Consider the following 24,695-nt stretch of genomic DNA (forward strand, 5'->3'; position numbering starts at 1 on the left):
TTTAATTTGGTTTCAGTCTGGTAACTAACGAAGCAAATCCTTTGCTGTTTTTCATGAAGGTGATAAATGGAACTGGTAAGATTCCTCTGAGGCACAGACCCCCCCCCCCCCAAATAAAAAGATGATGAACTGGAATTGGAAGCTTTTAGATCAGTGACACAGAAACCAGTTTTATGTGTTATAACTGGAGAATTAGCATCAAATGAAGCCTGTGAATGTTGCATTACTGTAAAGTCACCAGAACTGGGGCTGAAGCATCGGGAAACGTGATTAGTGTCACCAGAGGTGGAGCTAAGGCTTCTCTTTGTGGGCCTAACATTGTACTTGCTTCTCTAAAGAATGAAGCAGCTGAATATATTCAGTAGTCCTGCATCATACATATTTTATTTTATATATATATGTATCATAAAATATATATATATATATATATATATATATATTTTATATATATATGTATCATTTAATGATTGTTCTAGCTATAAAGGAAACCCAGTATTGAGTCAGAGCAGTGCTGGAGTTGAGCGATGTATTGGTCAGATGTGCATAACTTCCTGAACCTTGTTCTTAACTGTCTTGACACAGCTTTAGTGTGATGGAGCTCCTGTTCAGAGGTCTTGGAATAGGAAAGGAGAAAGTAAAGACTGTCCATGGGAATGTTTAACATCATTGCTTTCATCCGTTTCTCACTCCAGTGTGTACTCATTATCCTAGGTATCCTGGAAAACATGCCAGTGCATGTACTGTATGCACAACAGTTATAGAGAAAGATTGTCTTCTTAGCTGATGTCAGCCATGCAGCTTTACAGAGGAGGGGATACAGGCAAGAAGGATGTTACAGTTACAAGGTTAGGAGAAGAGCAGTTTACAATCTGAAGCCATAAGCTCTGTTGGTGCAGTTCTGTGGGATACAGGCTCAGCTAAGCCTGGCTGCTACAAGTCATCAGTGTAGTTTATACAACAGCCTAAGGGAGGCTGTAGGAGATGCGCTACGTAAGATACTACAGTGGGATTCATTAGGGATTATTATTGTGCTAAGTCTCTGACTATGAAAGGGTATGTTAGGATGCAACTTGAATTATAATTTCTGCTTTCTGGAATTGAGCATTTCTCCAGTCAGCTTGGTGTTTCAGCTCTTTAGAGTTAGTAAGATTCCTTGCTATAAGCAATATTTCATCTTGAATATTCAAGTTATTTAGTAATACTGTGTCAGACTTCATCTTAATAGCTGTTGATTGTTATTACTGTTAATCCTTTTGTTCCTAGGTTATTATTCCTTGAAAGCCTGTTGTGAAAGTCCGCTTCCTTCCACAAGTCATTCCTCTCCCTCTTTTATATGTGGTTGTACCACGTTAGTCTCCCCTTGAAGCTTTCAAGAGTACCTTTGCTTTCAGAGCAAGCACCCATCTCACACAGCTGTTAGACCTGTCTCTCCCTTTTCCAAGTTCCAAGATCCTGGAGCACATCTGAGTGGTCCCATGTCCATGGCTTTTCAGTGGGTGTGAGAGGAAGACACTCAAATGAGCCCTGGCTGTTACCTGTTTCCATGCTGTGCTGAGGGAGGTGGACTTGAGGTTATGAGAGAAACACTTACTATAAAGTGTAACTTGTTTGCTTCAGTCTCCCTGGTGTGCTTTAAAAGGAGCAGGATGCTCTGTCCTGCAAGCCAGGTGTACCAGACTCTGAGAAACCCCTGTAGTAATACTGGGCACTGCTTTGCAGTTAGTAACTCTGATGCCCAGTTTAAACTATCTGAGTGCCCTCTTTGCTCTGGGAGTGGGGAGCTAATCCCATTCTGGTATTAGTTATCTAACATATCTGGGATTAGTCATATCTGGGGTGCACCCATCACCCTAGAAAGAAAAGAAATAAAGAATTAATGCTTTTTTTTTGTTTATTTCTTCCTTTCTACCTCCTAACCAAAATGCTTACTCCCTTTGCTGGTTCTAATAAGTAGGGTTGGGTTTATCCCTCCCTCACACCAGACTGTTTTCTTGTTATCATGTAGTACCTGCGTCTGCTGCCATTAGTCACCTCTCCAATGCCTTGTCAACGGCAAGGTACGATAAATGCAGCTAAATAGTAGATAGCCATGCTCTGAGCCAACTTGTTTGGCGTTTCCATTTGTCAAGTTTCCTATATAGTCTTACGAGGCAAATCAACTTGAGGAAACACATCTGATACCGATTTAGCAGTCAGAAGTAAGGCTGAGTGGCATTTGCTAGGTTTGGTGTCTGGTTTTGTCTCTGTATTTCTGTAGTCAGTCTGATGGAAGACCGTAACATCAATGCCTGTGCTCTCTTGGGTTTGTTGTGGGGGTTCCTGTAGAGATGCTGCAAGTAGTCTGCAATTTCCATGGTGAGGGGATGTCTCCAGCTTGCATGTAGACTAAGGAAGTGAATCTTGCTCACTTCTCCACAGTGTACTGTGGGCAGTCACCTTTTGTTCGCACTGAAAAGTGTTCACCATGATAGAGGAAGGAACATGTTTACATTGAAGCAGTGCTGCGTAATGGTACCTATGCAGGTAGGCTCCTAGTTATATGGTATGGATCTACTACAAGGCACCAAAAATTCCATATGGTGATCTTTGTTCCTTTGAGAAAGGATAAGCAATATTTGTTTGAATTTTGGTTTGATACATGAGAAGATATCTGGTCTGCAAAAGACTGACCAGATGCATGTCTATCTCATCACTGGTTCTTTTTAAAATAGCAGTCAGGGATAGGATTTGCCTTTGTAAAATATTTCTTGGCAAACTGGGTATGGTTGATTTTGTGTCTAATTACAGTTGCTATTAAGCACTAGAACTTTGATTTGAGAAACAGTACAGCTAAGCTGCCTTTCTCTAAGCAGAATTAGCTACCTGTAGCAATTACTGTGTGCTTTACAAAAAGTGGGAGCAGGCTGAATCAGTTGGTGAATTTGGCACAGCTGAAAGAAGTTGCATTTGTCTGAGATCTGAAAACCTAATCGTGAAGACTTTAATCTCTCTTGATGCTTTATGTAACAGCACACCATGTGATCGCAGGATCTGTAGTGTCGTCACTCTTCGCCCTTCTTGTTTTTGTTGATCATGACCAACCACTATTAAACTCGTCAAACTTTGAATAGAAGCAAGTGGGTAATCTTTAACGGGTGAGGCTTTGTGATTCTTGAATGTGCTGCAGAGTTCAGGACCCGTGGTTAAGAGTGGAATGCTAATGCTAATCTCACTGCTGCTGAGGATCGAGAGGTATTTCTTCCGACCCTCCATCTCAGGGGATCTAATCACAGGTACTAAATAGATACATCAATGAAAGTGACACTTCTCCAGAAACAAGGCTCTGACCGAATAGCCATGAAAGTGTTATTCTTGGAACTGGAGCAACATCTAAAGAGGTATTTATAAAGGTTTTAGTTTTTAGATGCTTGATTTACTTGCCTTCTTTTTTTTTAATGGTTTCTTAAACTATTTTTGTATGAGCAAGCCCTTAAAAATACTTCTCCTAAACCAAGGTGCTTGGCATTTGTTAAAGCTATTTCAAACTGTTTCAAACTGGAAGTATCGTGCTGGTTGAGAGTACTGTGTCATATGGAGTGGTTTACTTATTCACTAAAAAAACTTCATGTCTTGAAATAAGTTTACTACAGTATTTAATTCATATTATAAAACATTTACTGCTACAGTACTTTTTTTTCAGTAAGATGTTACTCCTTATATTCCAAGTCTGAGGTGACATAATGCTAAACAAAGAAGAGAATTTTAACATGGATTGAAACCTAGCAAACAAATTTGTATTCATTCAAATATCTTTCCTACATAATATACACTATATTCTGTCTTGTCAGGTGCCTAAAGAGAACCTTGGTAAATCAGTCTTGCTAAATGTTGGCAGAGGCATTGAAATACACCTTAGTCCTTTGCAAGTTACATTTATTAACCTTCTTTTCCATAGAAACAGTTAAATACAAAATGCATGGGTTTGAGCTGGTTCCTTTCTAGTGTTTCAAAGAAATACTGAGGAGCTCGGTGAATGGGAAGAATTATTTTACTGAGTTAAAATATATGACAGTGAGGGAGAAAATGCCCTGATTCTTCATGTTGCAGAGTTGCTGTTTTTCTGTGTAACAAAGGCAAATACCCTTCTATGGGAGGAGCACAGAATGTGTTCTGCATAACTTCTGATCTCTGAACTGGTGCTTTTGTTACGGCACACCCTTCAAATCCCAAAACCTTGCTCTTACATGATAAGTTCTGACAAATACCAGTTAATACATTCCACTTACTACTCTTGTCATGTTGTATTTGTGGTATTGCCTGTGGAGGATAGCTTTCCTCTCTGAATGGTGCCTCTTTTAAAGAATATGAACTTACACGTTGAAAAGCTTTAAAAATTTAAAACCCCTGGTTTTTAGTTTCTGAAAACGTGCTTGAACTTTCAGATAAATGTTAAAAATTATACTAAATTAATTCATCTGAATGCCTGAGGAACCAGTGTAATGGAAACCTTTTATAATAGCAGTTGAAATATAATAACAAAAGGTATGTTATGCTTGAGCAGTGTGTGTACACAGCAATGACTTGTGTCATTCTATATTACTGAAAAAGAAAGGTAATATTGAGAAGATTGTTTCTTACCACAAACCAGTCTGTTCCACAAAGTGTATAATGAAAAAAAAGTGTGATGGAGTAGATACGTAATTTTCTTTAACCTTTCTGCATTATGAACAGGTTTTGCTGTAGTGGATTTTTACTGATGCACATAGCAGCGTGTTGTAGCACCTCTAGTCATAAACCACAATCTGCATCTGTTTACATTATACAGAAAATTGGGGTGATTTCTCCTGTATTCCTACTCACCAAGCCGCTTCCTGTTTACTTCTCATTTCCTTTGGTTTTCTTCTAGTTTCTCTTGCAGAGGTGCTGGTTTTGTCCTAGTTGTTTTTCTGTGAATTAAGGCTTACTGTCATGTCACCATACATTGCATTCAAAGGACAAACTTTAACCTCTCTTGCAGCTATTCTTGGCTAGTTGCATGTGGTTGTATTTTTCTTTTCCGGAACTGATTCTCCTGACCGCATGGGCCAAATCCAGTGAAGCATTTGGCTGTCTCTGGGTTAGACACAGAATCTCTTTTGAGTGTGCAGTTGTGTGCAGCATTCTGAAGGAAATAAGAGTGATTCCCAGGTCAGGCATCTGATTTAAATCTGTCGGGATACTGACACAGTTGTTGGATCTTTTCCTTACTTGCAGCCTTGGTCAAGGGCAGTTGACAGTACACTGAGAAGAGCTGTTTGTCTTAATAAAATAAAACACTTTATACTTTTTCCATTTTAAGTTTGGCTGCCAGAATGAAGTCCAAGATCTAGAGTTTAGGCTCTGGAGCTCTGCCAGGGTGCTTTGGAAAAGTTATCCCTAATGCTTTGTGCTATGGGAACCTGTCTAGCACCAGGCAGCTGGAAATGGTGATCATATGGGTGTCCAGGAGCATGTGCTTTTCTTGTAGGGTGGACCACAGGCAGGTGGCTTTGTCGGCTTGAGACCTGGTGTATATCAGCACCTCTCCATATTCTTACTGAATATCCAGTTTTATGGCAACATCCTTATTTCTTTTTGGAACTTACTTGGAAACGCAGAAGATGTAAGCCTGGAGGGGCAGAAGAAACCACATCAGAAGGTGTTTGGTTATGGCATCAGTTGTAAGAAAGCAGCAGTAGGTGCACCTGCTAATTCTTGGGATGGCTACAGTGGGCTGTACTTAGTTAAAATATGTGAACAATACTGAAGGCAGTGAGCAATCCTGAACAACACTCTCTTGTGCTGTTATATCTAGGTCATCCCTATCTGACCTCCAGTAACTTCAGTTTGTTTAAAGTATACCTTAGTGAAGGGCATCCAGGCTCTACCTGAATAGAAAACCCCACTGTATTTGAGCTAGTCCTTACTGTTTTAAAAAGGCATCCTTAGGCAAATACTAAATAAAGGTACTCTAATATGAACAAATAAACCAAAATCTGTCAGCCCCTGACACCTGGTATTTTCCCATTTAAAGGTATTTTTTTACTCAAGTCATGTCTCAGTGCTTTCAAGGATTTCAAAGATCCTGTCAAGTACCTTGACATCTTTCAGTCTATCAGTATCCAAGTAAATTCCCCCATCCCCAATCTCTGAATTGATTCAGTGGTTCTTTTCTACCCAGTTCAGTTTATTAGCAGCTTGTTCTGAATTGCTGAGTTCTTCACAAATAGGGCTGAAAAACTGGTTTGGGCAAACTAATTAAAGGCAGGAGCCTATCTGAGTTGCAGCAGTGCTACCCTGTGACTCAAACATTCACTTACAAATATTTTTGTTTATAGCTGCCATGATTGCTTGTACTTGAACTGCTGATTGATGTTGCTGTCTGCCTGCCTGCCCGCCCGGGGCCTCTAGCAATTAGCAGTAGTAGCTGGGAAGAGACAGAGAGGAATTCCCCTGTTCTGTATCTTGTGTGGGAGCAGGTGATGCCTTCCTTGATGGGAGGCTGCCTCGAGTGGTTTTTGGAAGAGGTGATTTGTCCTCTGCGCTAGGTGGGACTGGCAGCAGTGGTTCCCTGGCTCCACTGGAGAGGCTTCCTATCCTGTCCTGCTTGCAGCAGGGGTTTTCTCCCCTTCCTATCACTTGACAGCAGTGTGGCAGCTCACGGTGTTGACGCTGTAGAAGAGTGGTCACTGGGCAATCTGGGCTAACACCCTATGTGAGCATGAGGAAATACACCTGCGATATGTTTTTGACTCTCATGTGTCACTAAGTAGGTTACTCATCTCAGGCTTCCGATACTGGAGTTGGTTGGTTTTTTTTTTTGTGGGGGATTTGTTTTGTTTTGAGGCTTGCTTTTTTTTTTTTTTTTTTTTAGCCACAAAGGTTCAAGGAGTCATCTTAATGACAGATGTTTTAGAGGATGAGGTAGTTGTTTTCAAGAAGTGTTAGGTGCATGACACAGTGAATACATGAAATCAGACCTTGTTTTGTATAAAAGACACTTGGAACAGTTAATGAAACCTATTTTAGGTGGATATCCACCAGAAAACAGGCATCAGCAGTATTAGGGAGTGGACAGGACTGCTTCATAAACAGAATGCCACTCATAAGTTTAACCAACTCTGCATGAAGACGATTAGATACTGGATAGGTATGAAATAATATGCTGTAATCTTTCCTTCGCATGTTGTGCATTAAAAGATTAAGTTTATATATTCTGCTGTTTGCAGAATGTCTGGCTCAAGGGTGGCTAAATGTTAGTGGTGGCTGCACCGTGTGGCCACCACGGAGCCAATAGTCTCAAGATCTCTGTAAGCCAGAAGATGAAGCCACATGGAGCATGAGGGTTTCCTGCTGCCTGCGGTTCCTTTAGAGGAGCAATAGGGTACTGAGGAAGGCTGAATCCCACCTGAAGGAGAACTAGGACTTCAGAATAGATGTGCCTTCTGTAAATGATGTGGATCTGTGCCAGCCATTTGCAGTCTCTGACCCAGAAGTTGCTCCAGGGACACGTTCAAAATATGCTGAGCTGGCGCACATCTGCGTTCTGACTGTTCTCTTTGGTTTGCAGCGTGGCAGGATTGCAGGAACAAGGTGTTGTGCTGCCTCTCTAAAGCCATAAAGCACAGTCAGGCCAGATTAAAGCATCTATTTATCTGTCTCTAGGTAATGTTAAAATCATTTTTAAGCACACCTCATTTCATAGTATTAGGTAGTTTCCCAGGTACTTTGCGTTCTATTTCAAATCAGTATTTCTCTACAATTGCTTCCTTCAGCATGAGAGTGTGAATGCTTTGGGTGGAGATAATTCTGTTGGGATTTCTGCATTTGTGAGTCAGCAGGATTTGTGTCTCTTTAAGTGACTGACTCTGTCCCTGGATTAAGAAGCCTAGGAGTACTTTCCTACTCCAGAGTCTAGCTGTACCTGCTTCTCAGTGCTGTACTGAGTTAAAACACAAGTATTCATCAGATTCCTCTCATATCCTCAGTAAGTGAAGGGGAAGCACAGGCTGGGCAGGAAGCAGTCCAGCAAAGGCCCAACTTGGTGATTGACAAAGGGGAGCAAGACTTTGGGATACACTGACTGTATGATAAATCTGGTAAATCAGGTCACATTCTTAAGGGGTTTCTGGATATTGCCCCCATGCTTCCCAAATAGGTGGAGGCGATTTCTGTAATTCCTGTAAATGCAAGCTTCTGTTCAGAAGGGAATGACTTTAAATACATTGGCGTGAATTCAGCCTGTTAAAATACACTTCTGCTTGGATGGGACAGCAGGTCTTGAATTTTCTCTCAATTTTTTTGGGAAGTCACCAAATGATGATCAGCTGTGAGTTGAGGCACAACTGCAGTGGCGTGTTTGACCACTTAGAAATTAGGAAATAGGGTATTACAGATTTGTGTCATATGCACACATTAGAGTCGGGGGAGTTAATCTACGAGTCATTCATCTACTTATTCATTGATACTGCTAATACCTTTGAAGCCATTTGCCAGTGATTGCAAAGAGACTGAAATTGTAGAAGTTTCAATGGACAACTGGGTAGAGAGAGGTCTTAGTGTATTTGCTGAGGAAGAAAAGTGGCACTGAACTCTCACCTTATTGTCTCTTCTCTACTACAGTTGTAAACTAGCTGCAGTGTCGTGTCAGGAGGTTGTTATTATTTAACAGTATGGCCTTAAAAATGGCTCTGTACAACAGGGTAGTAGTGAGTGATCTGCCACGTCAGAAGCCGAGCAGTGGTGGATCTTCGTCCTCTTTCATGTCAGATTGTATTCCACTTCCCAGGTGCTCTGTTCCCATGCTGTGGTCTTACCTTACCTTTTGTTTCTGTACTTTTTTTGTTTGATCATCGTTGACTGTTTTTATTATTTCCTATAGAACCTGGAGTAAGGAATTTCATTCCAAACTTCCTGACGACCATATGACAACGCTGGTTAATTGCAGGGATTTTGGCTTTGTTCCTAGCGACTCTGAGTTGGCTTCTAGTGTGAAATACTTCTGTGGGAAATACAGGCTTAATTTCAAGTGTTGCATCAAAAAGTGGCCGTCAAAGGGAAAATGATACTCTGTGAGAAGTGTAGGCCAGCTGTTACACCATATAAATTATTCCTTAGTAAGTGTGACTAAATTATTAACTGATCCAAGATTTTCAAGTATAGTTTCAAGGGGAACAATTAGAAAAAGGGGAGGAGGTAGGAAAAGAGAAAAGAAAGGATTAAGTAGTTAAAGTGTAAGGGGTGTAGGCTTTGCAGGTGGCTGGAGACAGGGGAAATGGAGTGATTTACAGTCTTCCACTTCCCACTTCCACAGCTATCACCAGTCAGTAACTGGTGACTTGGTGTGACTTTTCTGCAGCCTTAAGGAAATACAAGACATTAAAAGTTTAAAAAAAAAAAAAAAAAAAAAAGGAAAAAAGTCAAAGATGACCCTTCTCAGTTCCAGGTTAAACTGGGTGGGTTTTAATTTGATGACTAAATCCCACTGTGTGCCATCAAGGCAGGGTGGGGTGGATGGGTGTCAGCCATTGTCCCAGAGACCCTCCTGGGTCAGAGATGCTGTTTAATATAGAGAACTTCAGCTTTCCAAACATGTCACTGTGCCAAACCACTTCCTGTATTTGCTGTGTCTCTTTTGTTATGTTAGGTGCAACTTGAAATGCTCCAGTGACTTTCTTTCCTCCCCTCTTCTTCTTTTGGAGTATGTGGTTGAAAAGTCTGTTGTAGTTAGAACAAGTGGGATTAAATGCTGGTGTAAGTGGTTTTTACCTCGATGTGTTTGTTCTCCTTGGCTTTAAGAAAAGCATTGCATGTGAAAGCTACGCTTAAGACCAGGGAATTCAACCTCTTTTTCAGTTAAATCTAAAATTATTTAAACCAAATTTCACATAAAGGAAGAATTACTTTCAGCTCCATGCTACGGGTAGTGAAACTTAGATTGTAACATTTTATTCCTTTTCTACATATGCTGCTTTATGGCACTAAACGTTTCTTTTCTCCCCTTCCATCCTGGGGATGGTGTCAGCATGCAGAGTGACATTGTGGGCAGAAAGAAAATCAATTCCTGGCTCAGATGTCTCACTTAAAACTTTCAGGATGCTAACATGGTTGGTGGATCTTTTCCCACTTGCAGACCTTGGTCAAGGGCAGTTTATGGGATACTGAGGAGGGCTTTCACTTCCAATATTGTTAAATTTTTCACTCACTTTAATCTTGGATATGAACTTAGCAATGCCTGTTATTTCCAAACTACATGTCACTGCGAATTTATAGCTCCTTAAATTTAGGTGGTGTAGCATCTGGTTGCAGTTTCAGGTTTTTAGTTAAGATAGACCTTGCCTGACTTTGAGGAGACTTTGAAACTTGATGGATGCGCACAAAACAGGGTACTGCATCCCAGCTGCATTGCTAGATGGTCAACTGTGGGTAGTCTCAGGAAAGGGGGTGTCACATACAGCTGTTCTGATGCTTGGAGAGGGGTAAGATGTCTCATATTTGCTTGTAGAGTTCTCTTTGGTAGAGAATGGGTTATCTGTCTGTATTGAGGTACTTGATGTTATATAAACCTTATGTTTTATTCTGTCAACATTAAAACTGGTAGAATCATTATAAATCTCATTAAATTGTTTTTAATGGGGTTGACTTAGAAATTTGTTACCTGTAAAAGAGATGGGATATCCTCAGAGGAGCTAGTGAGAACTGCTCCTTGTTTGTCTTTTGATCTTACATGGTTATCTTCTTGCTTTAAAATGCAGCCTTCTATCTTCTGTGCAGAACGCACAGCATGATACTTCTTGTGATCAGAGATACTGTCAGGTTATTTCCAGAGCCCCAGCAGGGTGTATGTATTCTTTCCACTGAATGTTTGTTTAGTTATGCTTGCACATCTGGAAAAAAAAAACCCCAAATACATTTACAAATATAGCACTTCATTTCACTAACATCTTCTATAGCTTTCCCTTTTATCTGCTTTTCACAGAACTAAACCCAATTCCTAGCAGAGCAAATTATAGATGCAAATAACTTCACTGTGAGGGAGGAAAAGTGCACATTTAGGGGAACTGATAGAGTAATATCTGGTAGCAAGAGCTTCTTCAATTTAGCAGAGGTATGTAAATTGAAATCTGCAGAATGCAAACTAGAAATGAAATACATGTTAGCATTTGGAGCTGAGCAATAAGGTCTCAATTGTTTCTTTAAATCAAGATCCCAGCTACAGGCTTCGGGCTGGAAAAGGAAGTTGGCTGAGATTCTGTGGTTTTTATTAAGACTATCTGAATGTGAATTTTCAGTCCCTAATCTGTTAAAAACCAAAATTACTTACTTACTGTAGGGAAAACCATTCATTGGGCAGCTTCTCAGCCTATCCTGTACCTTTACTGAGATAAAGAAATTAAAGCCTATTGAAATAAATAATCCTTTAGTCCTTGATGTCAGCTGCAGCCAGTTTCTTCTTCAGGTTGTTAGCTGGGAGCAATTTTGCATGAGTTTGATACTGGGGGAAGACGTTGCTGTCAACACACCAACAGTTTTACATTTATTAATTTTAAGGCATTTTTAGATGCGAAGTGAAATGTAAAGTCAGATGTCATTTATGATCTTAATTACTGTAATCTTGAGTAAATAACAGATGATTATCTGTTAACCTCTTTATTACTCTTATTTTGTAGTTGAAATCTGCAGTTGGAGTTCACAGGATCTGAGCATGTCTGTAGTGCCAGATGAAACCATGCTGTGACAGAAATTGCCATTTCTGATACAGCGTCTGGTGTGGTCTCTTTGCAACATAGTCAAAAGACGAGATGTATTTTAAGTTCAGGAGATGCTTGTCTAGGACTTCTAAAGCTGACATCTAAAGGGCACGTACATTGACAAGGTACTTGAAAGATTATTTAAGTAAAATAATTTAGCAGGCACACAGAAATGTGCCAATTCAGACTTGAGACAAAACGATTCTGTGCTGCAGCTTACCTCATTATGTGCTTAAGATAAAAGGCATTTTTTCCAAGTACTTAGCATAATTAAATTGAGACAAGAGGGAAATATTTAGTGGGAGAAACAGTGTTTAAGAACTGAAGCACTACAAAAGGTGAAGCCTTCTAAAAAGCCTTTGACTTCAGCAGTTAATTTATGTGAGGATCAAAGATGATGGTGGGCTGCTTGCTCAGCAGTACATTGTATTCTGCCTTGCATGTTTCTCACTAACGCATCTTGAGTCTTTCTTTATTACGTCATGCAGTTTGTCAACACGTAGATGTGTGTGATCCAGGGGTTCTCAACCGATGTCCCTCATCTCCTGTCCAGGGCTGACAGGGGTATGAAGTGGTCCAGGCTAGTGCAGAGCCAGAAGGCTTTACAGAAGTGAGGAATTCTGCAGTTTCTCTCACTTCTTCTACTAGGAATGCAAAATTGTAAGCTTTTGCAGGAGTCTAATATTGTGTAGTACCTGTTAATGAGGTGTTAAGAGAGATGGTTAGAAGGTTTTGAGTAACACAGTAGTCATCCTGAGTCCCTTCTAGTGCTGTAAGGGACTAGGCATAATCTGAAGTGCTTGTGGAATGTCTTGGTGAAGAAGGCAGGAGGGAAGACAAATCGATGAGCAAGCAAGCGGAAAGGGACTTTGGAGGGTTATTTTCTTTATATCTTCCATAGCTTGTTTGATTTCACAAATAATATATATTTTTAAAAGCAACAGCAAAACCCCAACTTTTAAATGTGGAGTTCAGTCTCTGTCCTTATCAGACAGAGGATGGGCTGTGGAGGTGAGAACACCAGAGATTAGTGGTGGTTCTCCCCCCCCCCCCCCCAATTTTAAGGATGAAAAACATGGGGTTTATTTGCTAGACTGGAAAGCTCAGAGCTTTCTCAGCCATAAAGGGACACTTCTGGTTTGCTTTTTTGTGGGGTGGGCAAAGCAGCATGCACATTAACATGCAGTCCTACTTACGCAGCTGACAGCTTTCTGTTGAATCACAGCTCTGCTTGTAGGCATCTAAAAATAAATGCAGAAATTTGCTGAAAGCTCACTGAAGCTAATGGAGGATGGTTAACAGAGTTTAGTGGGAATTGGATTTAGGATGATACCTGTATCTCTTAATGAAGATACATTAATATAGATTAAAGAGGGCAGTGTTATTTACTGTTAATTTTGTCTGAGAATCATAGCATTTTTGTCATAAGTGGAATGATGGCGTTTAATAATTACCAGTCGTTATGGCAGCAGCAACAGTCATCTTGGAATGCATCCATGACTTTATTTTTACATGTACCAATTAAAATATGTACAAATATCTGTCCTGCAACAGCAGAGCAGGCATTCCAGTCCCTGTCAGGCATGTGAGTGTGCTATCTTCAAGGGAGTTACTTTATAAGGACTTGATTAGCAAGGATAGGACTTGGTTTTCACACCTACTCTGCCCTGTTCTGTTCTAAGAGCTTCAAGGGATGGAGATTGCCCCTGAGTTTATGTCCAGCTGCAGTTTTGTTAATTGTCCTGAGTAACTGCCATGGGGAGGAGTCATTTGAGACTGCTGATTTTCCAGCCCAACCCTTCATAAAACATTAATTTAGATCAAGTCTAGGGCAAGAGTTGATACAGATTCCAGTACAGATGATGTGCTTTTGGAGCTGTTTTAACAGCTCACTTAGTCACTGAATACAATGGCTTCTTCTCTATAACTATCTGGAAGGAGAATGGAGTGAGGAGGTCACTGGTCTCTTCTCCCTAGTAACAAGTGATAGGACAAGAGGTAATGGCTGCAAGCTGCGTCAGGGAAGGTTTAGATTGGATATTGGGAAAAATCTCTTCACTGAGAGGGTGCTCAGGCATTGGAACAGGCTGCCAGGGGCAGTGGTGGAATCACCGTTCCTGGAAGCATTCACATACTGTGTAGATGAGATCCTTAATGACATGGTTTGGTGGTGGACTTGGGGGTGCTGGGGTAATGGTTGGACTTTTGATGATGTTAAAGGTCTTTTGCAACGTAACTCATTCTGTGAGTACCATTGTGTGTATTAAGTAACCCCTGCAAAGAAAGGGGTTAGTTGAACTATATGGTTATGGGTGTTGGTCTGTTGGGAGGCAGGAAGCTGGAGCCTGATGTGTATACTTTAATGTATTGCTTTTAGTATTTAATGTATTGCTTCTAGTTTACTTGCTATTAAGTTTTCAAGTCAATACAGACAAGGGTTTTGTTTTAAAAACTCGCTTTAACTTTCAGCCTGTGAGGTGCTGTCCTGTGCAACTTCCCCAGGTACCATCAACCCAAGGATGAGAGTTGTGTCCTTGTGGGATGTGCATTGTATGTACTGTCAGGAGAGCGACTGGGAGGAGCTCATTTCTTAAATGTGACCTCTTGTGAATAGGATTAGTTTGTACTACTCTGCTGGCATTACTGAATGAAGGAATAGTAGGCTAGGACAACATAAATAAACTAAGACGGATGATGCAGGTACGCAAATGGTAAATTTAGCTTTAAGATGATTATCCTGTGCCTTCTGGCTTTCCTGCTTCGCTGGGAGCAGCACCTGTGACATGTCTGTCGCTGGTAGTTCTGGAGAAGTCTGCTATAGAAAACCAGTTGTTTTTTACTTTATTTTCGTGCTGTTAAGTCGCATAATGCCTCATAACGTGCAGATCTAGAAATAGTGTTCTTTCTTGTGGCAGTGTTTTGTGGTGGTCTAATTCAGCCCTGGGTTGTATCCTAACCTGTTACTGGTAGGGAGGATTGCTGGGACAGGCTGTGACCGTAGTGTCTACGTTCAGGACACTTGAGAGTGTACATCTATTGAGAATTACACCACAGCTGGGTGGCAGAAGTATGTTCCCTAAATTAAGTGCCATAGGGTACAACCTAAAAATGAGTGAATAGGCCTTTTCCCTATTATTGTGGAAGAATATCAGCTGGGTTATTAGAAAGCTGCAGGTTTGTGCTGTGTGCCCTTTTTGTGGATGAGCTGATGGATGAATGTTGTTTTCATAAATGGTTTTACGGCCTAAATAAGGCTCGTGTAAGTGATAAAGAGGGATTGCTGCTGCTGCTGCTTGATCAGGTCTGTAGGAGTATCAGAGCAGTTAGCTACAGCGCGCATCAGTGTGCGCATCCGTGTGCTCATCCTGCTGTGGCTGCCGAAGCGGGCAGGGCTTCAGGCTGTGGGTTTATTCCGCGGGGCTGCAATTTGCGGTGGCAGGGGCCGGTGTCCCGGCCTGCCGTGTCTCTCGGCAGCCGGCACCAATAGGTGGCGGTGTCGGCGCGGCGACGGGCGGCCCCTCGGCGGCGCGGCCCGCTCTCCCGGTGGCGGAGTCTGGCAGCCCGCCGGGCCGTGCTGGGCTTCCCCGCCGCTCCGAGCCCTTGCAGTGGCAGTGGTTGTGTTATATCGCCTAATCCTTGCCCGGCCCCGCGGGTGGAGATCGGCTCGGTGAGCGCTCGGCACCCGCGGGTTGGGGCGGGCGGGGTGCTGCCGGCCCGGGGTGCTGCGCGGCGGGTGGGGTGGGGGTGGAGGGGGGCAAGCTCCTAATGAGATGCGGCGGAGCGGGGGAACGGGGCGTGGCCACAGCGGCGGCGCAGCCAATGGGCGGCGGCGGCGGCGCATAAATTATGGGGGGGGCCGGGATGTCCAGGTTTTGTGCGGCGCGGCGGAGCGCTGACCTCGGAGCTGGCCGCGCGCAGCCCGGCGCCCCGCAGGGTCCCGTCGCCCGCCGCCCGCGTACAGACACGGGGAGACCGCATTTCTCCGGGGAGCGTTTCTGGCCGCGGTTGCATGAATGCCCAATGTTGTAGACCAGTGGCAATGGATCTAGGAGTTTATCAACTAAGACACTTCTCAATTTCTTTCTTATCGTCCTTGCTGGGTACCGACAACTCGTCCCTGAGGCTCGACAGTAGGTAAATAAGTGGTGTGTCCGAGGGGCTCCGCCGGTGGATGCCGGGCGGCCTCCTTTGTCCGGAGGAGCCGCAGCAGCGACGGGAGCACCGGGCGCCCGCCCGCCTCCCTTCGGCTGCCCGACGGGTCTGCCCTCCCCGGCGCGGAGCGCTTCTGCGGCAGCTCGCGGTTAAGCTCCATCTTTGTGGTTTGCTGGGGCAGGGGGAGATGTCGGGATACGTGACCCGGCTGCGGGCGGGGGGCTCGGGGCGGCTTCACAGGTTGCTTTGCTGCATTGGAGCATCCCATCCCGGTGGGGCAGCGTGAGGATGGCTTTCCCAGCCAGCTGGCTGCCAATGCCCGCGTCTCTCGGCTCGTAAATAATTCAGCCGCTGCTAATGTTGATTTTTTTTTTTTTTTTTTTTTTTCCTCTTTCTTTCTCTCTTGCAGCTCCTCTGGTGCAAGCGTGGTAGCGATCGACAACAAAATTGAGCAGGCGATGGTACGTACCGATTGAAGCATAACGCCTTGTTCGTGTCCAAAGCAGTAAACAATATGGGGATGCGGGGGGGGCTGGGGGTTAACCCGTGCGCGGACGCCGTTTTATAACGGGGCCGGGCAGGGAGTAGGAGGCACGGGTTCGGTTTGGGGGGGGGGGGGGTGCCTGTGGTGGCTATTTTATTGATGAAAGGCTTCCCGCGGGGAGGAAAGCGCACGTTCCCCATCGATGCCGGGGCGCAATGACGGCATCGCTTCTGGCTCCTGCCTCCCGAAGCGATCGATCCCGGCCCCGTGCGGTGGCGGGGGAAGGGCGCTACCGGGCAGAACGTGGCAGCTGTTTGGTGGTTAACCCCCACCCCCCCCCCGTCCCGGTTCCCAAGAAGGGATGTTTGGGGGGGGGCTTCTTATTTGATTTCCCAACTCCCCTGCAGGCGCATCCCGCGCGCTGCAGCCGGGGCACCCGCTGCCGGCGCGGGCACCGGGACCGGGGTCGGGCCCGTCCGCCCTTTGTTAGCGGCGCGGAGCCGGGAGCCGCTCTCACGGGAGCCTCTGCCCGCTGTTGCTAGGCAAACTCCGAGCCTTTAACTCCCGGCTATAAATAACTCGGGAGCTCATTGGCCGCGGCGCGCTCTGACGTCACCCGCGGCCGCGCGCGGCCGGCGGGAGGGAGGGAAATGCGGCAACCTGCGCTGAGAACTGGCTGCAGCCGGTGCGCGGGGGGCGGGGCTCTGCCCGCGCGGCGCCGCACGTGTGCGGGATCTGACACGCACACACGCACACACACACACACAGAACCACACACACACACAAAAAACCACACACACACAACCACACACACACCGGGCGCTTGTGGTGCCCGGCCCGGCCCTGTGTGCAGCAGGGATGCTGGCCATGGGGATGGCCCGCGGGGGTGAGCGGGGCGCTTGTGGCTATCACCGGGATGCACTCCCCTGGCCAGGCAGAGCTGAGACCACACCACTGCTCTGCCATGCTGGATCCGCTGGGTGCGAGCCCGGGCCTGGCGCTGCGCTGCTTTCCTAACGCACGGTCTCCTCTGCGTTTCAGGATCTGGTAAAGAGTCACTTGATGTATGCGGTAAGGGAGGAAGTGGAAGTCCTCAAAGAGCAAATCAAAGAGCTGATAGAGAAGAACTCCCAGCTGGAGCAAGAAAACACTCTGCTAAAAACACTCGCCAGCCCGGAGCAGCTTGCCCAGTTCCAAGCGCAGCTGCAGACTGGTTCCCCGCCTTCCTCTTCCCAGTCACAAGGGACAACACAGCAGCCTGCTCAGCCGGCATCACAGGGGTCAGGGCCTTCAGCATAGTTCAGGATGTCATTGCCATCGTGATCGCTGGCCTCTGGACTGCCCAGAGCAAGAAGGACTAGCGGGAATCCGCCACAGCCACCCTTCATCCATTTCAATGCACATTGCAACCCAGACTGAGGACTCCATGCCCTGCACACATCAGGAGAGGCTTCTACCCCCGTATTACGCACTCATCTGTCTCTCTTTTCCCTCCCTTTCCCCCTTTGGCTTGAAGGAGTCTTTGTTCTTAGGTTGATTGAATAACATAAACTTCTTCCAGAGAATTAGCACAAGTACACTGGGGACTTGAGCAGCTTCTGCAGATGGCTGAGAAACGAAGCTGCATGCCTGGGTTTTTTGTTTTGTTTTTTGTTTTGTTTTCTTTTAAAATCTTCTGCTCATCCAGTGACATAACTGATACAAGTGCTTTTCCAGCTTGGAAATATGGAGAAATAGACTGGAGTAAAAAGAGATGGCTCAATCCCCCATAGTGCGCTGGGGTTCCAAAGCGAGGACTGGTGCATAGGATCTAAGAGGAAGAGGGAGAAAGGTAAATTCAGTGTTTTAACACTTAAATTGTCACCTGAAACCTTAAGTGCAAATACTTGCACAGTTTTCTGAAGCAGTGGACAGGTGCATAAAGCTGTATTATATATATAGAAAGCAGGTAGGTGACGTACAGTTGGGTCATAGGGTAATTACAATGAAGGTTATTTGCCTACTGTATATTTGTGTATTTAGTGTAATTACTTTGTAAAATAGAAAACTGTAACTATTTAGTTTGTACAGATTGAAGTTTAGTTGTTTCAATGGCTGATCTGAAGAAGTTTGGAAAGTCTCTCTTTTTCTTTTTTTTTTTTTATGCTACTTAAATAAGAATGCACCTACGCAACTGTGCAGAATTTGGCAGATTTATGCTGTTTGTGTAACTTCTGAAGTTCCCTGGCTGCTGATTATCTTGAAGTAAATCTTTGTTCATTGTAGTTTGGTTCAGGACAGGAAAAACCACTCCAAAAATATCAAACCCTGCTAGCAAAGAATTTAAAAGAAAAAAATATATATATGTAAAAAAAAAACCAAAAAGACCCGAAAAAAAGGAATTGGGTTTCCCAGTATGGATTTTTTGCATATGATCTGTATAGTAGTATGCATATGTTTTTGTGCATGTTCTCTAAACAGTTGTAACACGTCATTGTATTTAACTGTTGCACTTGTTGACTTTCAATAAAGCATACAATGTTGATAAATCACTGTTTGTATATTGTACTAATGTTACCTGCAATCACTTCCAGCATGTTGTAGTGCAGTTTTTACATGAGCAGTGAGGTCAGGAAGCAGAGCGAGACCCTGCCCATTGGCTTTAGTGCCAGCTGAAAACACAGCTTCTGCTTTCCAGTTTCATAAAATCATAGTGAGTGTGAAGGCAAATGGAGGAGGCAGGAATAAGGGCCCTGACTAAGCAAAGCTTCTTGTTCTGGTCCAGTCCTGCATCATCAGAACTGTTGGGTGCCTTCTGTGTATTAGCACATCAGCAGAAGCACAGACATCTGCTGTATGATGAGCCATGAAGGTATAAATCTCATGCAGCAGTTGTTTCCTAGCGGCAAACTGTGCCCTTGCTTGGGCATGGGTCACTCCATGTGGGCAGCAGCTCCAGCACCCTCAATTTGGGGTGTTGAAAGCAGGGAGCACTGCTGCTTCCCCAGCAGGTCAGTCTCAGACTTCCAGTGGTGAGACCAGACTGCAATCTTGGGTATCCCAAGACTCACCCACACAGCTCTTGCTTTGATCATTCCATACGTATTTTGTGAGTTGGAATCATGTGAACTTGGCATGTAGTATTAATGCTGCTTTCTGAGACTGTTGAGGAAGGTTGCCAGTTCTGAGTGAAGACGAAACCTTCCCTTCAGTTTGAAAAAACAGTACTTCTTTCCTCCTTAGTAATGGTGATTAAAATACAACTGAGTCTAAACCTACAAATTTCTGGGTGAATGACTAGATTTCTAGTGTGATTGACATGGTACAACCAGGGGATTGAAGGAATTTGCAGTTTTACAGTGGGCTGTGTTTGTGTTGATGATGTGACTCTTGGATGCTCAGAGAATTGGCAGTAAGATGCAATGGTTAATAGTGGGGCAGTACTTTGACTGTGAAAGCTGTCTCCTAAAATTTGAATACAAGGAATTAATTTGACTTAAATTGTAAGGGTTAATTACAAAGTTTTTCATGGGGTTTTGCATGACCACTCACTCCATGTGAGGATCAGGAGGTAGAAATTTTGTGCACCTTCATAGCATGATACAATCACAAAATGGTTTGGGTTGGATGGGACCTTTAAGAACATCCGGTTCCAACCCCTTGCCATGGGCAGAGGCACCTTCCACTAGACCAGGTTGCTCAAAGCCCCGTCCAACCTGGCCTTTAATCTTCATTACCGAGAGTAATCGGGTGTAGCAGAGGAAAGGAAAGGCTGAAGGTTCAAAGGCAGAACAGATCACCTTCTTGTGGGATTTAGAGCTAGCTTCTTGCTCTTGGGTACACATCACGCAGCCATTCAGGCACTGCTTGGCTGTATCGCAGCACAAGTAGCTGCGTTACTGTTACTGTGATTAGTATATCAAAGTGCATGCGTGCGTGTCTCTGTGGGAGTGTGAACTTTAATTTGTAGTTTGTGTTCTTGTATAATTTAAGAGGATTCTTAATGAGGAAACACCAGGGAGAAATGCGACATGGTTTTTTGTTGGTGGTTTTTTTTTTATTTTTCATGGATTACGCTAAAATTAGAAATTGATGATAGCCTTTGTGGCAGAACAGCACTTGAATTATTGGGGTCTGACAAAAGGAATGCTAATTTTGGTGCTTTTTAAATGGCTTGATTGTCTCCAGTTGCCTTTATATTCTGAATGTCTCTTTAGCACTTCCAGGCCATAACACTGAGTATATAAAAAAGTCAATCTTAACATGCAGATCAGCTTTTCACCCGCTTCCTTACCAAAATCCACAAAGAATTATTTTTGTTTAAAAGAGCAGATTGCCCTCTGGGTTGATTCCTTTTGTTTTGTTTGAAGAGCAGCCTGTGCATATTCTAAATCTAAGATTTACTTATTTTTAACTGTTATTTAGTAGAGTATCTGAAGTCTGAAGGTTTTTGGATAGGTAACACATGAATAATTTTAGTACACTGCTTCAATGTTGGCAAATTCAATCGTTTAGGTAGTAAATAGTTTTATAACCATGGAGTTGGGTTTTGGAGCTGTTCATTAATTGCTGAAGTTAGGGAGAGCAATGTTTTGTTGCTGAGATGATTTTAGCAATAGATTTGTCAAAACTGCACCCTCTTCTCCATGAAACTGATTCAAATTGACTAAAATTGCTCTTGAGACCCAACCAAAGAGTAGATGTTCCAGTCAGTTGTGTTGTAACACTTCTGGAATGAATTGTTTTGATTTTTTGCTTTTGTTCTAGAACAAATTATTTTTCGGAGCACTTTTAAATCAAGTGTCATCAATAGGAGTGAGTGTTGCCTTTTTTCACCAGGGTTTTTCTTTGTACAAACTCTGAGATGCTCAGGTTTTCATTCACAGTGAGAATTGATTTAAATGTAATCTGCCTTCTATATGTCAGGCTTTTTATTCTTTGGATATCTCCAGTAACTCTTCAGGTTATATTCAAAAGGGCTTTTGTTTAACCTATAATTTTTGGCAAATAATTCTAAGGCAGGTTCAGATTGTGCAGTTTCTGGGTGCTCTGTAAATACTTGGGTGTGCTGGTTTTGGCTGGTGTAGAGTTAAATTTTCTTCACAGTAGCTGGTATGAGGCTGTGTTTTGGATTTGTGTAGAAAACAGTGTTGATAACACAGGGATGTTTTCGTTATTGCTGAGCAGTGCTTACAAAGAGCCAAGGCCTTTTCTGCTCCTTACAACACCCCACCAGTGCGTAGGCACAAGGAACTGGGAGAGAACTCAGCTGGGCCAGCTGACCCCAACTGACCAGAGGGATATCCCACACCATATGGCATCATGTTCAGCATGTAAAGCTGGGGGAGGAAGGAAAGTGGGAATGTCAGGAGTGATGGTGTTTGTCTTCCCAAGTAACTGCTATGTGCGATGGAGCCCTGCTTTCCTGGGGATGGCTGAACACCTGCCTCACCATGGGAAGTGATGAATGACTTCTTTGTTTTGCTTTGTTTGTGTGTGTGGTGTTTGCTTTACCTGTTAAACTTCCTTTGTATCGGCCCATGAGTTTTCTCACTTCTCTGATTCTCTCCCCATCCCACTGTGGAGGAGTGTGGGGCTTAGCTGCTGGCTGGAGTTAAACTACAACAGTCCTTGGTGCCCCACATGGTGCTTGAAGGGCTTGAGATAATGACAGATTTGATTGGAATGTGCTAAGTTGAATTTACAGCTGAAACTGCTGTTTAGCCATTAATTGTCAGGCTTGCCATGGGACTTGCTTGCCTTACTGTGTATTAGGGTCTAGTGCTTGTTTGTGGCTGCTTTTTGCTTTTGCTGCTTATCGTCTGACTGTGCTGTGCCTGGGAACAGTCTGATAACAGCAATGGCCGTGCGCCTGGGCTGGAAGGTGGCCAGGGCATCGCTGCCGCTTCTGTGCTGCAGAACTGGACAGGCTGGAACTCCAGTGTGAGCTTCGAGTCAAAGGGTCTGTGACCTGTGGGTGAGTCTATGCAGGAGCAGGACACCTCAAAGTCTCTGTGGCTGTGGATAAGCCCATGACACAGCAGGTACATCTCAAAGTATCTGGGGCCCTGGTTATGTCTGTGCTGCAGCAGTTACACCTCTGAAAGAGTTGTGGCCCATGGGTAAGTCCATGCTGGAGAAAGCATACCTGAAAGCATCTGTGGGTGAGTCCATGCTGCAGCAGGTACATTTTGAAGCATCAGTGGCTGTGCATGAGGTCATACCTCAAAATATATGTCCATGGATAAGGCCACAACACAGCAGGTAAGTCCTTTGAGGGAATGCAGCCCTGGGTAAGGCTACGCTGGAGCAGGTATATCTCTGAAGCTATTGTGGTCCATGGATAAGGCCTACTCTGGAACAAGTGACCTCAAAGCAGCTATGGCTGTGGGTAACTCTCTGCTGCAGCAGGTATATCCCTGGAGAGACATAGATGAGAGAGTTCATAGATAAGGCTCCTCGTGGAGCAGGTACACCCCTAAGGGACCCCAGTCTGTGGGTAAGTCCAAGCCAGAGCAGTAATAGAGAGAGAAGTTCACTGCAATGTTAAAACCTTCGGTAACCCATGATTTGAGTTGCATGTTATAGGAATTACTGTAGCAGGAATCACCTGAACCAACTGAGGACAGTCCTTACAAGAAGCAGCCCAAGTGCAGCAGTGACCTGACCAGAGCTGGCTTTGGTGCCCAGAAGCACCACACAACATACAATCATTCCTGTCCTGAGTGACCACCATAACAGATTGAGCCCAAAGTCATGGAATACATGGACTCAGTGGATATTTTGCAGGTATTTCACAGGGGTGGTCCATGGACTAATGTCATACTCGGTGTGTAAAGCTGGGGGAAGAAAGAAGGGGAAGACCTTCAGAATTATGGTGTTTGTCTTCCCAAGTACCTGTTAAACATGATGGAGCCCTGCTTTCCTGGGGATGGCTGAACACCTGCCGGACCATGGGAAGTGGTGAATGACTTCCTTGTTTTGCTTTGCTTGTGCATGGCTTTTGCTGTATCTCAGCCCACGTGTTTTCTCACTGTTCCAGTTCTCTCCCCATCCCACTGTGGAGGAGTGAGCAAGCGGCTGGGTAAAGCTTAGTTGCTGGCTGGGCTTAAACCACAACAGTGGGGAAGAGAAATGTGCTTCAGTTAACATGCCTGAAAACTGGAGAGAGCCCAGGCAAAACCTCCCAGCAGCAGTGGAGTAAATGCAGTGCCTTAGAGATGCCTGTCCCTAATTCTTATGGAATAAATCCATGCCTGGGAGGCAACTTCCTGTCTTTCAACTGGAGAGAGAACCCAGCAACGCTATTTGGGAAGTACCACCCTTGATTCCTTTAGCTACAGTGAATGTATTTATCTCAATACAAAGCATTTTAATTATTATTTATTCCTTGTCAGGTGAAATAGCAGTACTCGAGCTTGCTGACTGAAGGCTTAGCCTAGCATGTGCCATTTGCAAAACCTCTTGAGTATCTCGAATACTTTAGTAACAATTCACATCCTACAGACGCTGCGTTAGCTCTTGCTGTTCTCTCAATCTGTGATTGTGCATTTTATCTTTCTAGAGAGGTTTTCTAAACTGGCTGAACCTGAAACAAGTTACAGATCCAAGTGGGAAGTCAGCCCAATTCCAGCTGCTGCTCGTCAGTGGAACTTCATATGTATGAAACTAAATGGAGGCTGGTTCCTGGAGGGAGCTCCCGGGAAGTCTGGCATGAGTTTAGGCATTTGCAATGCTTGTTTGAGGATACTCTAGAAACACCTGCCACTGGCCTGATCCTTTCCTGCCACGAGTAAGCAGCCTCTCCTGACTGCACTCGGTATGTGCTGAGCTAGGCCAACAAACAGCGTGGTTTGAAAACCCCATGGCAAGTAGTTTCCAAGCAGATACCGGCAACTGCCCTCCTGAATCGGGGTCCAGTTTCCAACAGGAGCAAGGCCAAGCTCAACAATGAAGTTAAAAGCCATGAATAAACTGACTTCCTTACATTGTAAATGAGTTGGGAAAGGGTAACAGTTCGAAAGGGAGAGCGAGCAAAGTTTCACTGATTTTCCTTGAAGCTGAGTTCCGGGTGGTGGTTGTTCATTGAGGTGCCCCCAGGAGAGTTGTACTGTGCCAAGAGGCAAGAGATTTGGGTAGGACATAGCCAAGGGGGTTCCAAAGTGTAGCACAATGGGAATCTGGTACAGCATAACAGCCAGCTGAGGAAAGGGAAAGCAGTCCTCAGAAACCTCGTTCCTGAGCTAAGCCAGGGTCTTAGATCATCTTAAAGCTTAACTTTGGTTCTTCAGCTGTGCTGGGTGGGGGTGGTTTTCAGTGATGTGCATGTGGTG

The 24,695-nt window shown here is 44.2% G+C and overlaps 2 protein-coding genes across 7 annotated transcripts in view; one reads left to right on the forward strand and one right to left on the reverse strand.

Annotated features, from left to right (window-relative positions):
• The window catches only part of TSC22D1 (TSC22 domain family member 1), a 95,968-nt gene extending 77,057 nt beyond the window's left edge, over nt 1-18,911 (forward strand). For 2 of the 5 annotated variants that reach the window (XM_062607387.1, XM_062607386.1), the window contains 2 exons: nt 16,309-16,360; nt 17,425-18,911. In XM_062607387.1, the coding sequence (XP_062463371.1) occupies nt 16,309-16,360; nt 17,425-17,682 (310 nt within the window). In that variant the 3' untranslated portion in view covers nt 17,683-18,911. Of the gene's footprint in view, nt 1-3,321; nt 3,378-15,584; nt 15,882-16,308; nt 16,361-17,424 lie in introns of those variants that run through there. The other 3 variants (XM_062607393.1, XM_062607392.1, XM_062607394.1) reach the window with 3 other exon arrangements.
• The window catches only part of LACC1 (laccase domain containing 1), a 259,421-nt gene that overhangs the window by 4,761 nt on the left and 229,965 nt on the right, over nt 1-24,695 (reverse strand). The gene's annotated exons all lie outside the window — the stretch shown is intronic.

The sequence above is a fragment of the Pezoporus occidentalis genome, unplaced genomic scaffold (assembly GCF_034315485.1).
Source record: "Pezoporus occidentalis ecotype Australia unplaced genomic scaffold, CSIRO_AGI_Poc_V1 ctg122, whole genome shotgun sequence".
NCBI lineage: Eukaryota > Metazoa > Chordata > Aves > Psittaciformes > Psittacidae > Pezoporus > Pezoporus occidentalis.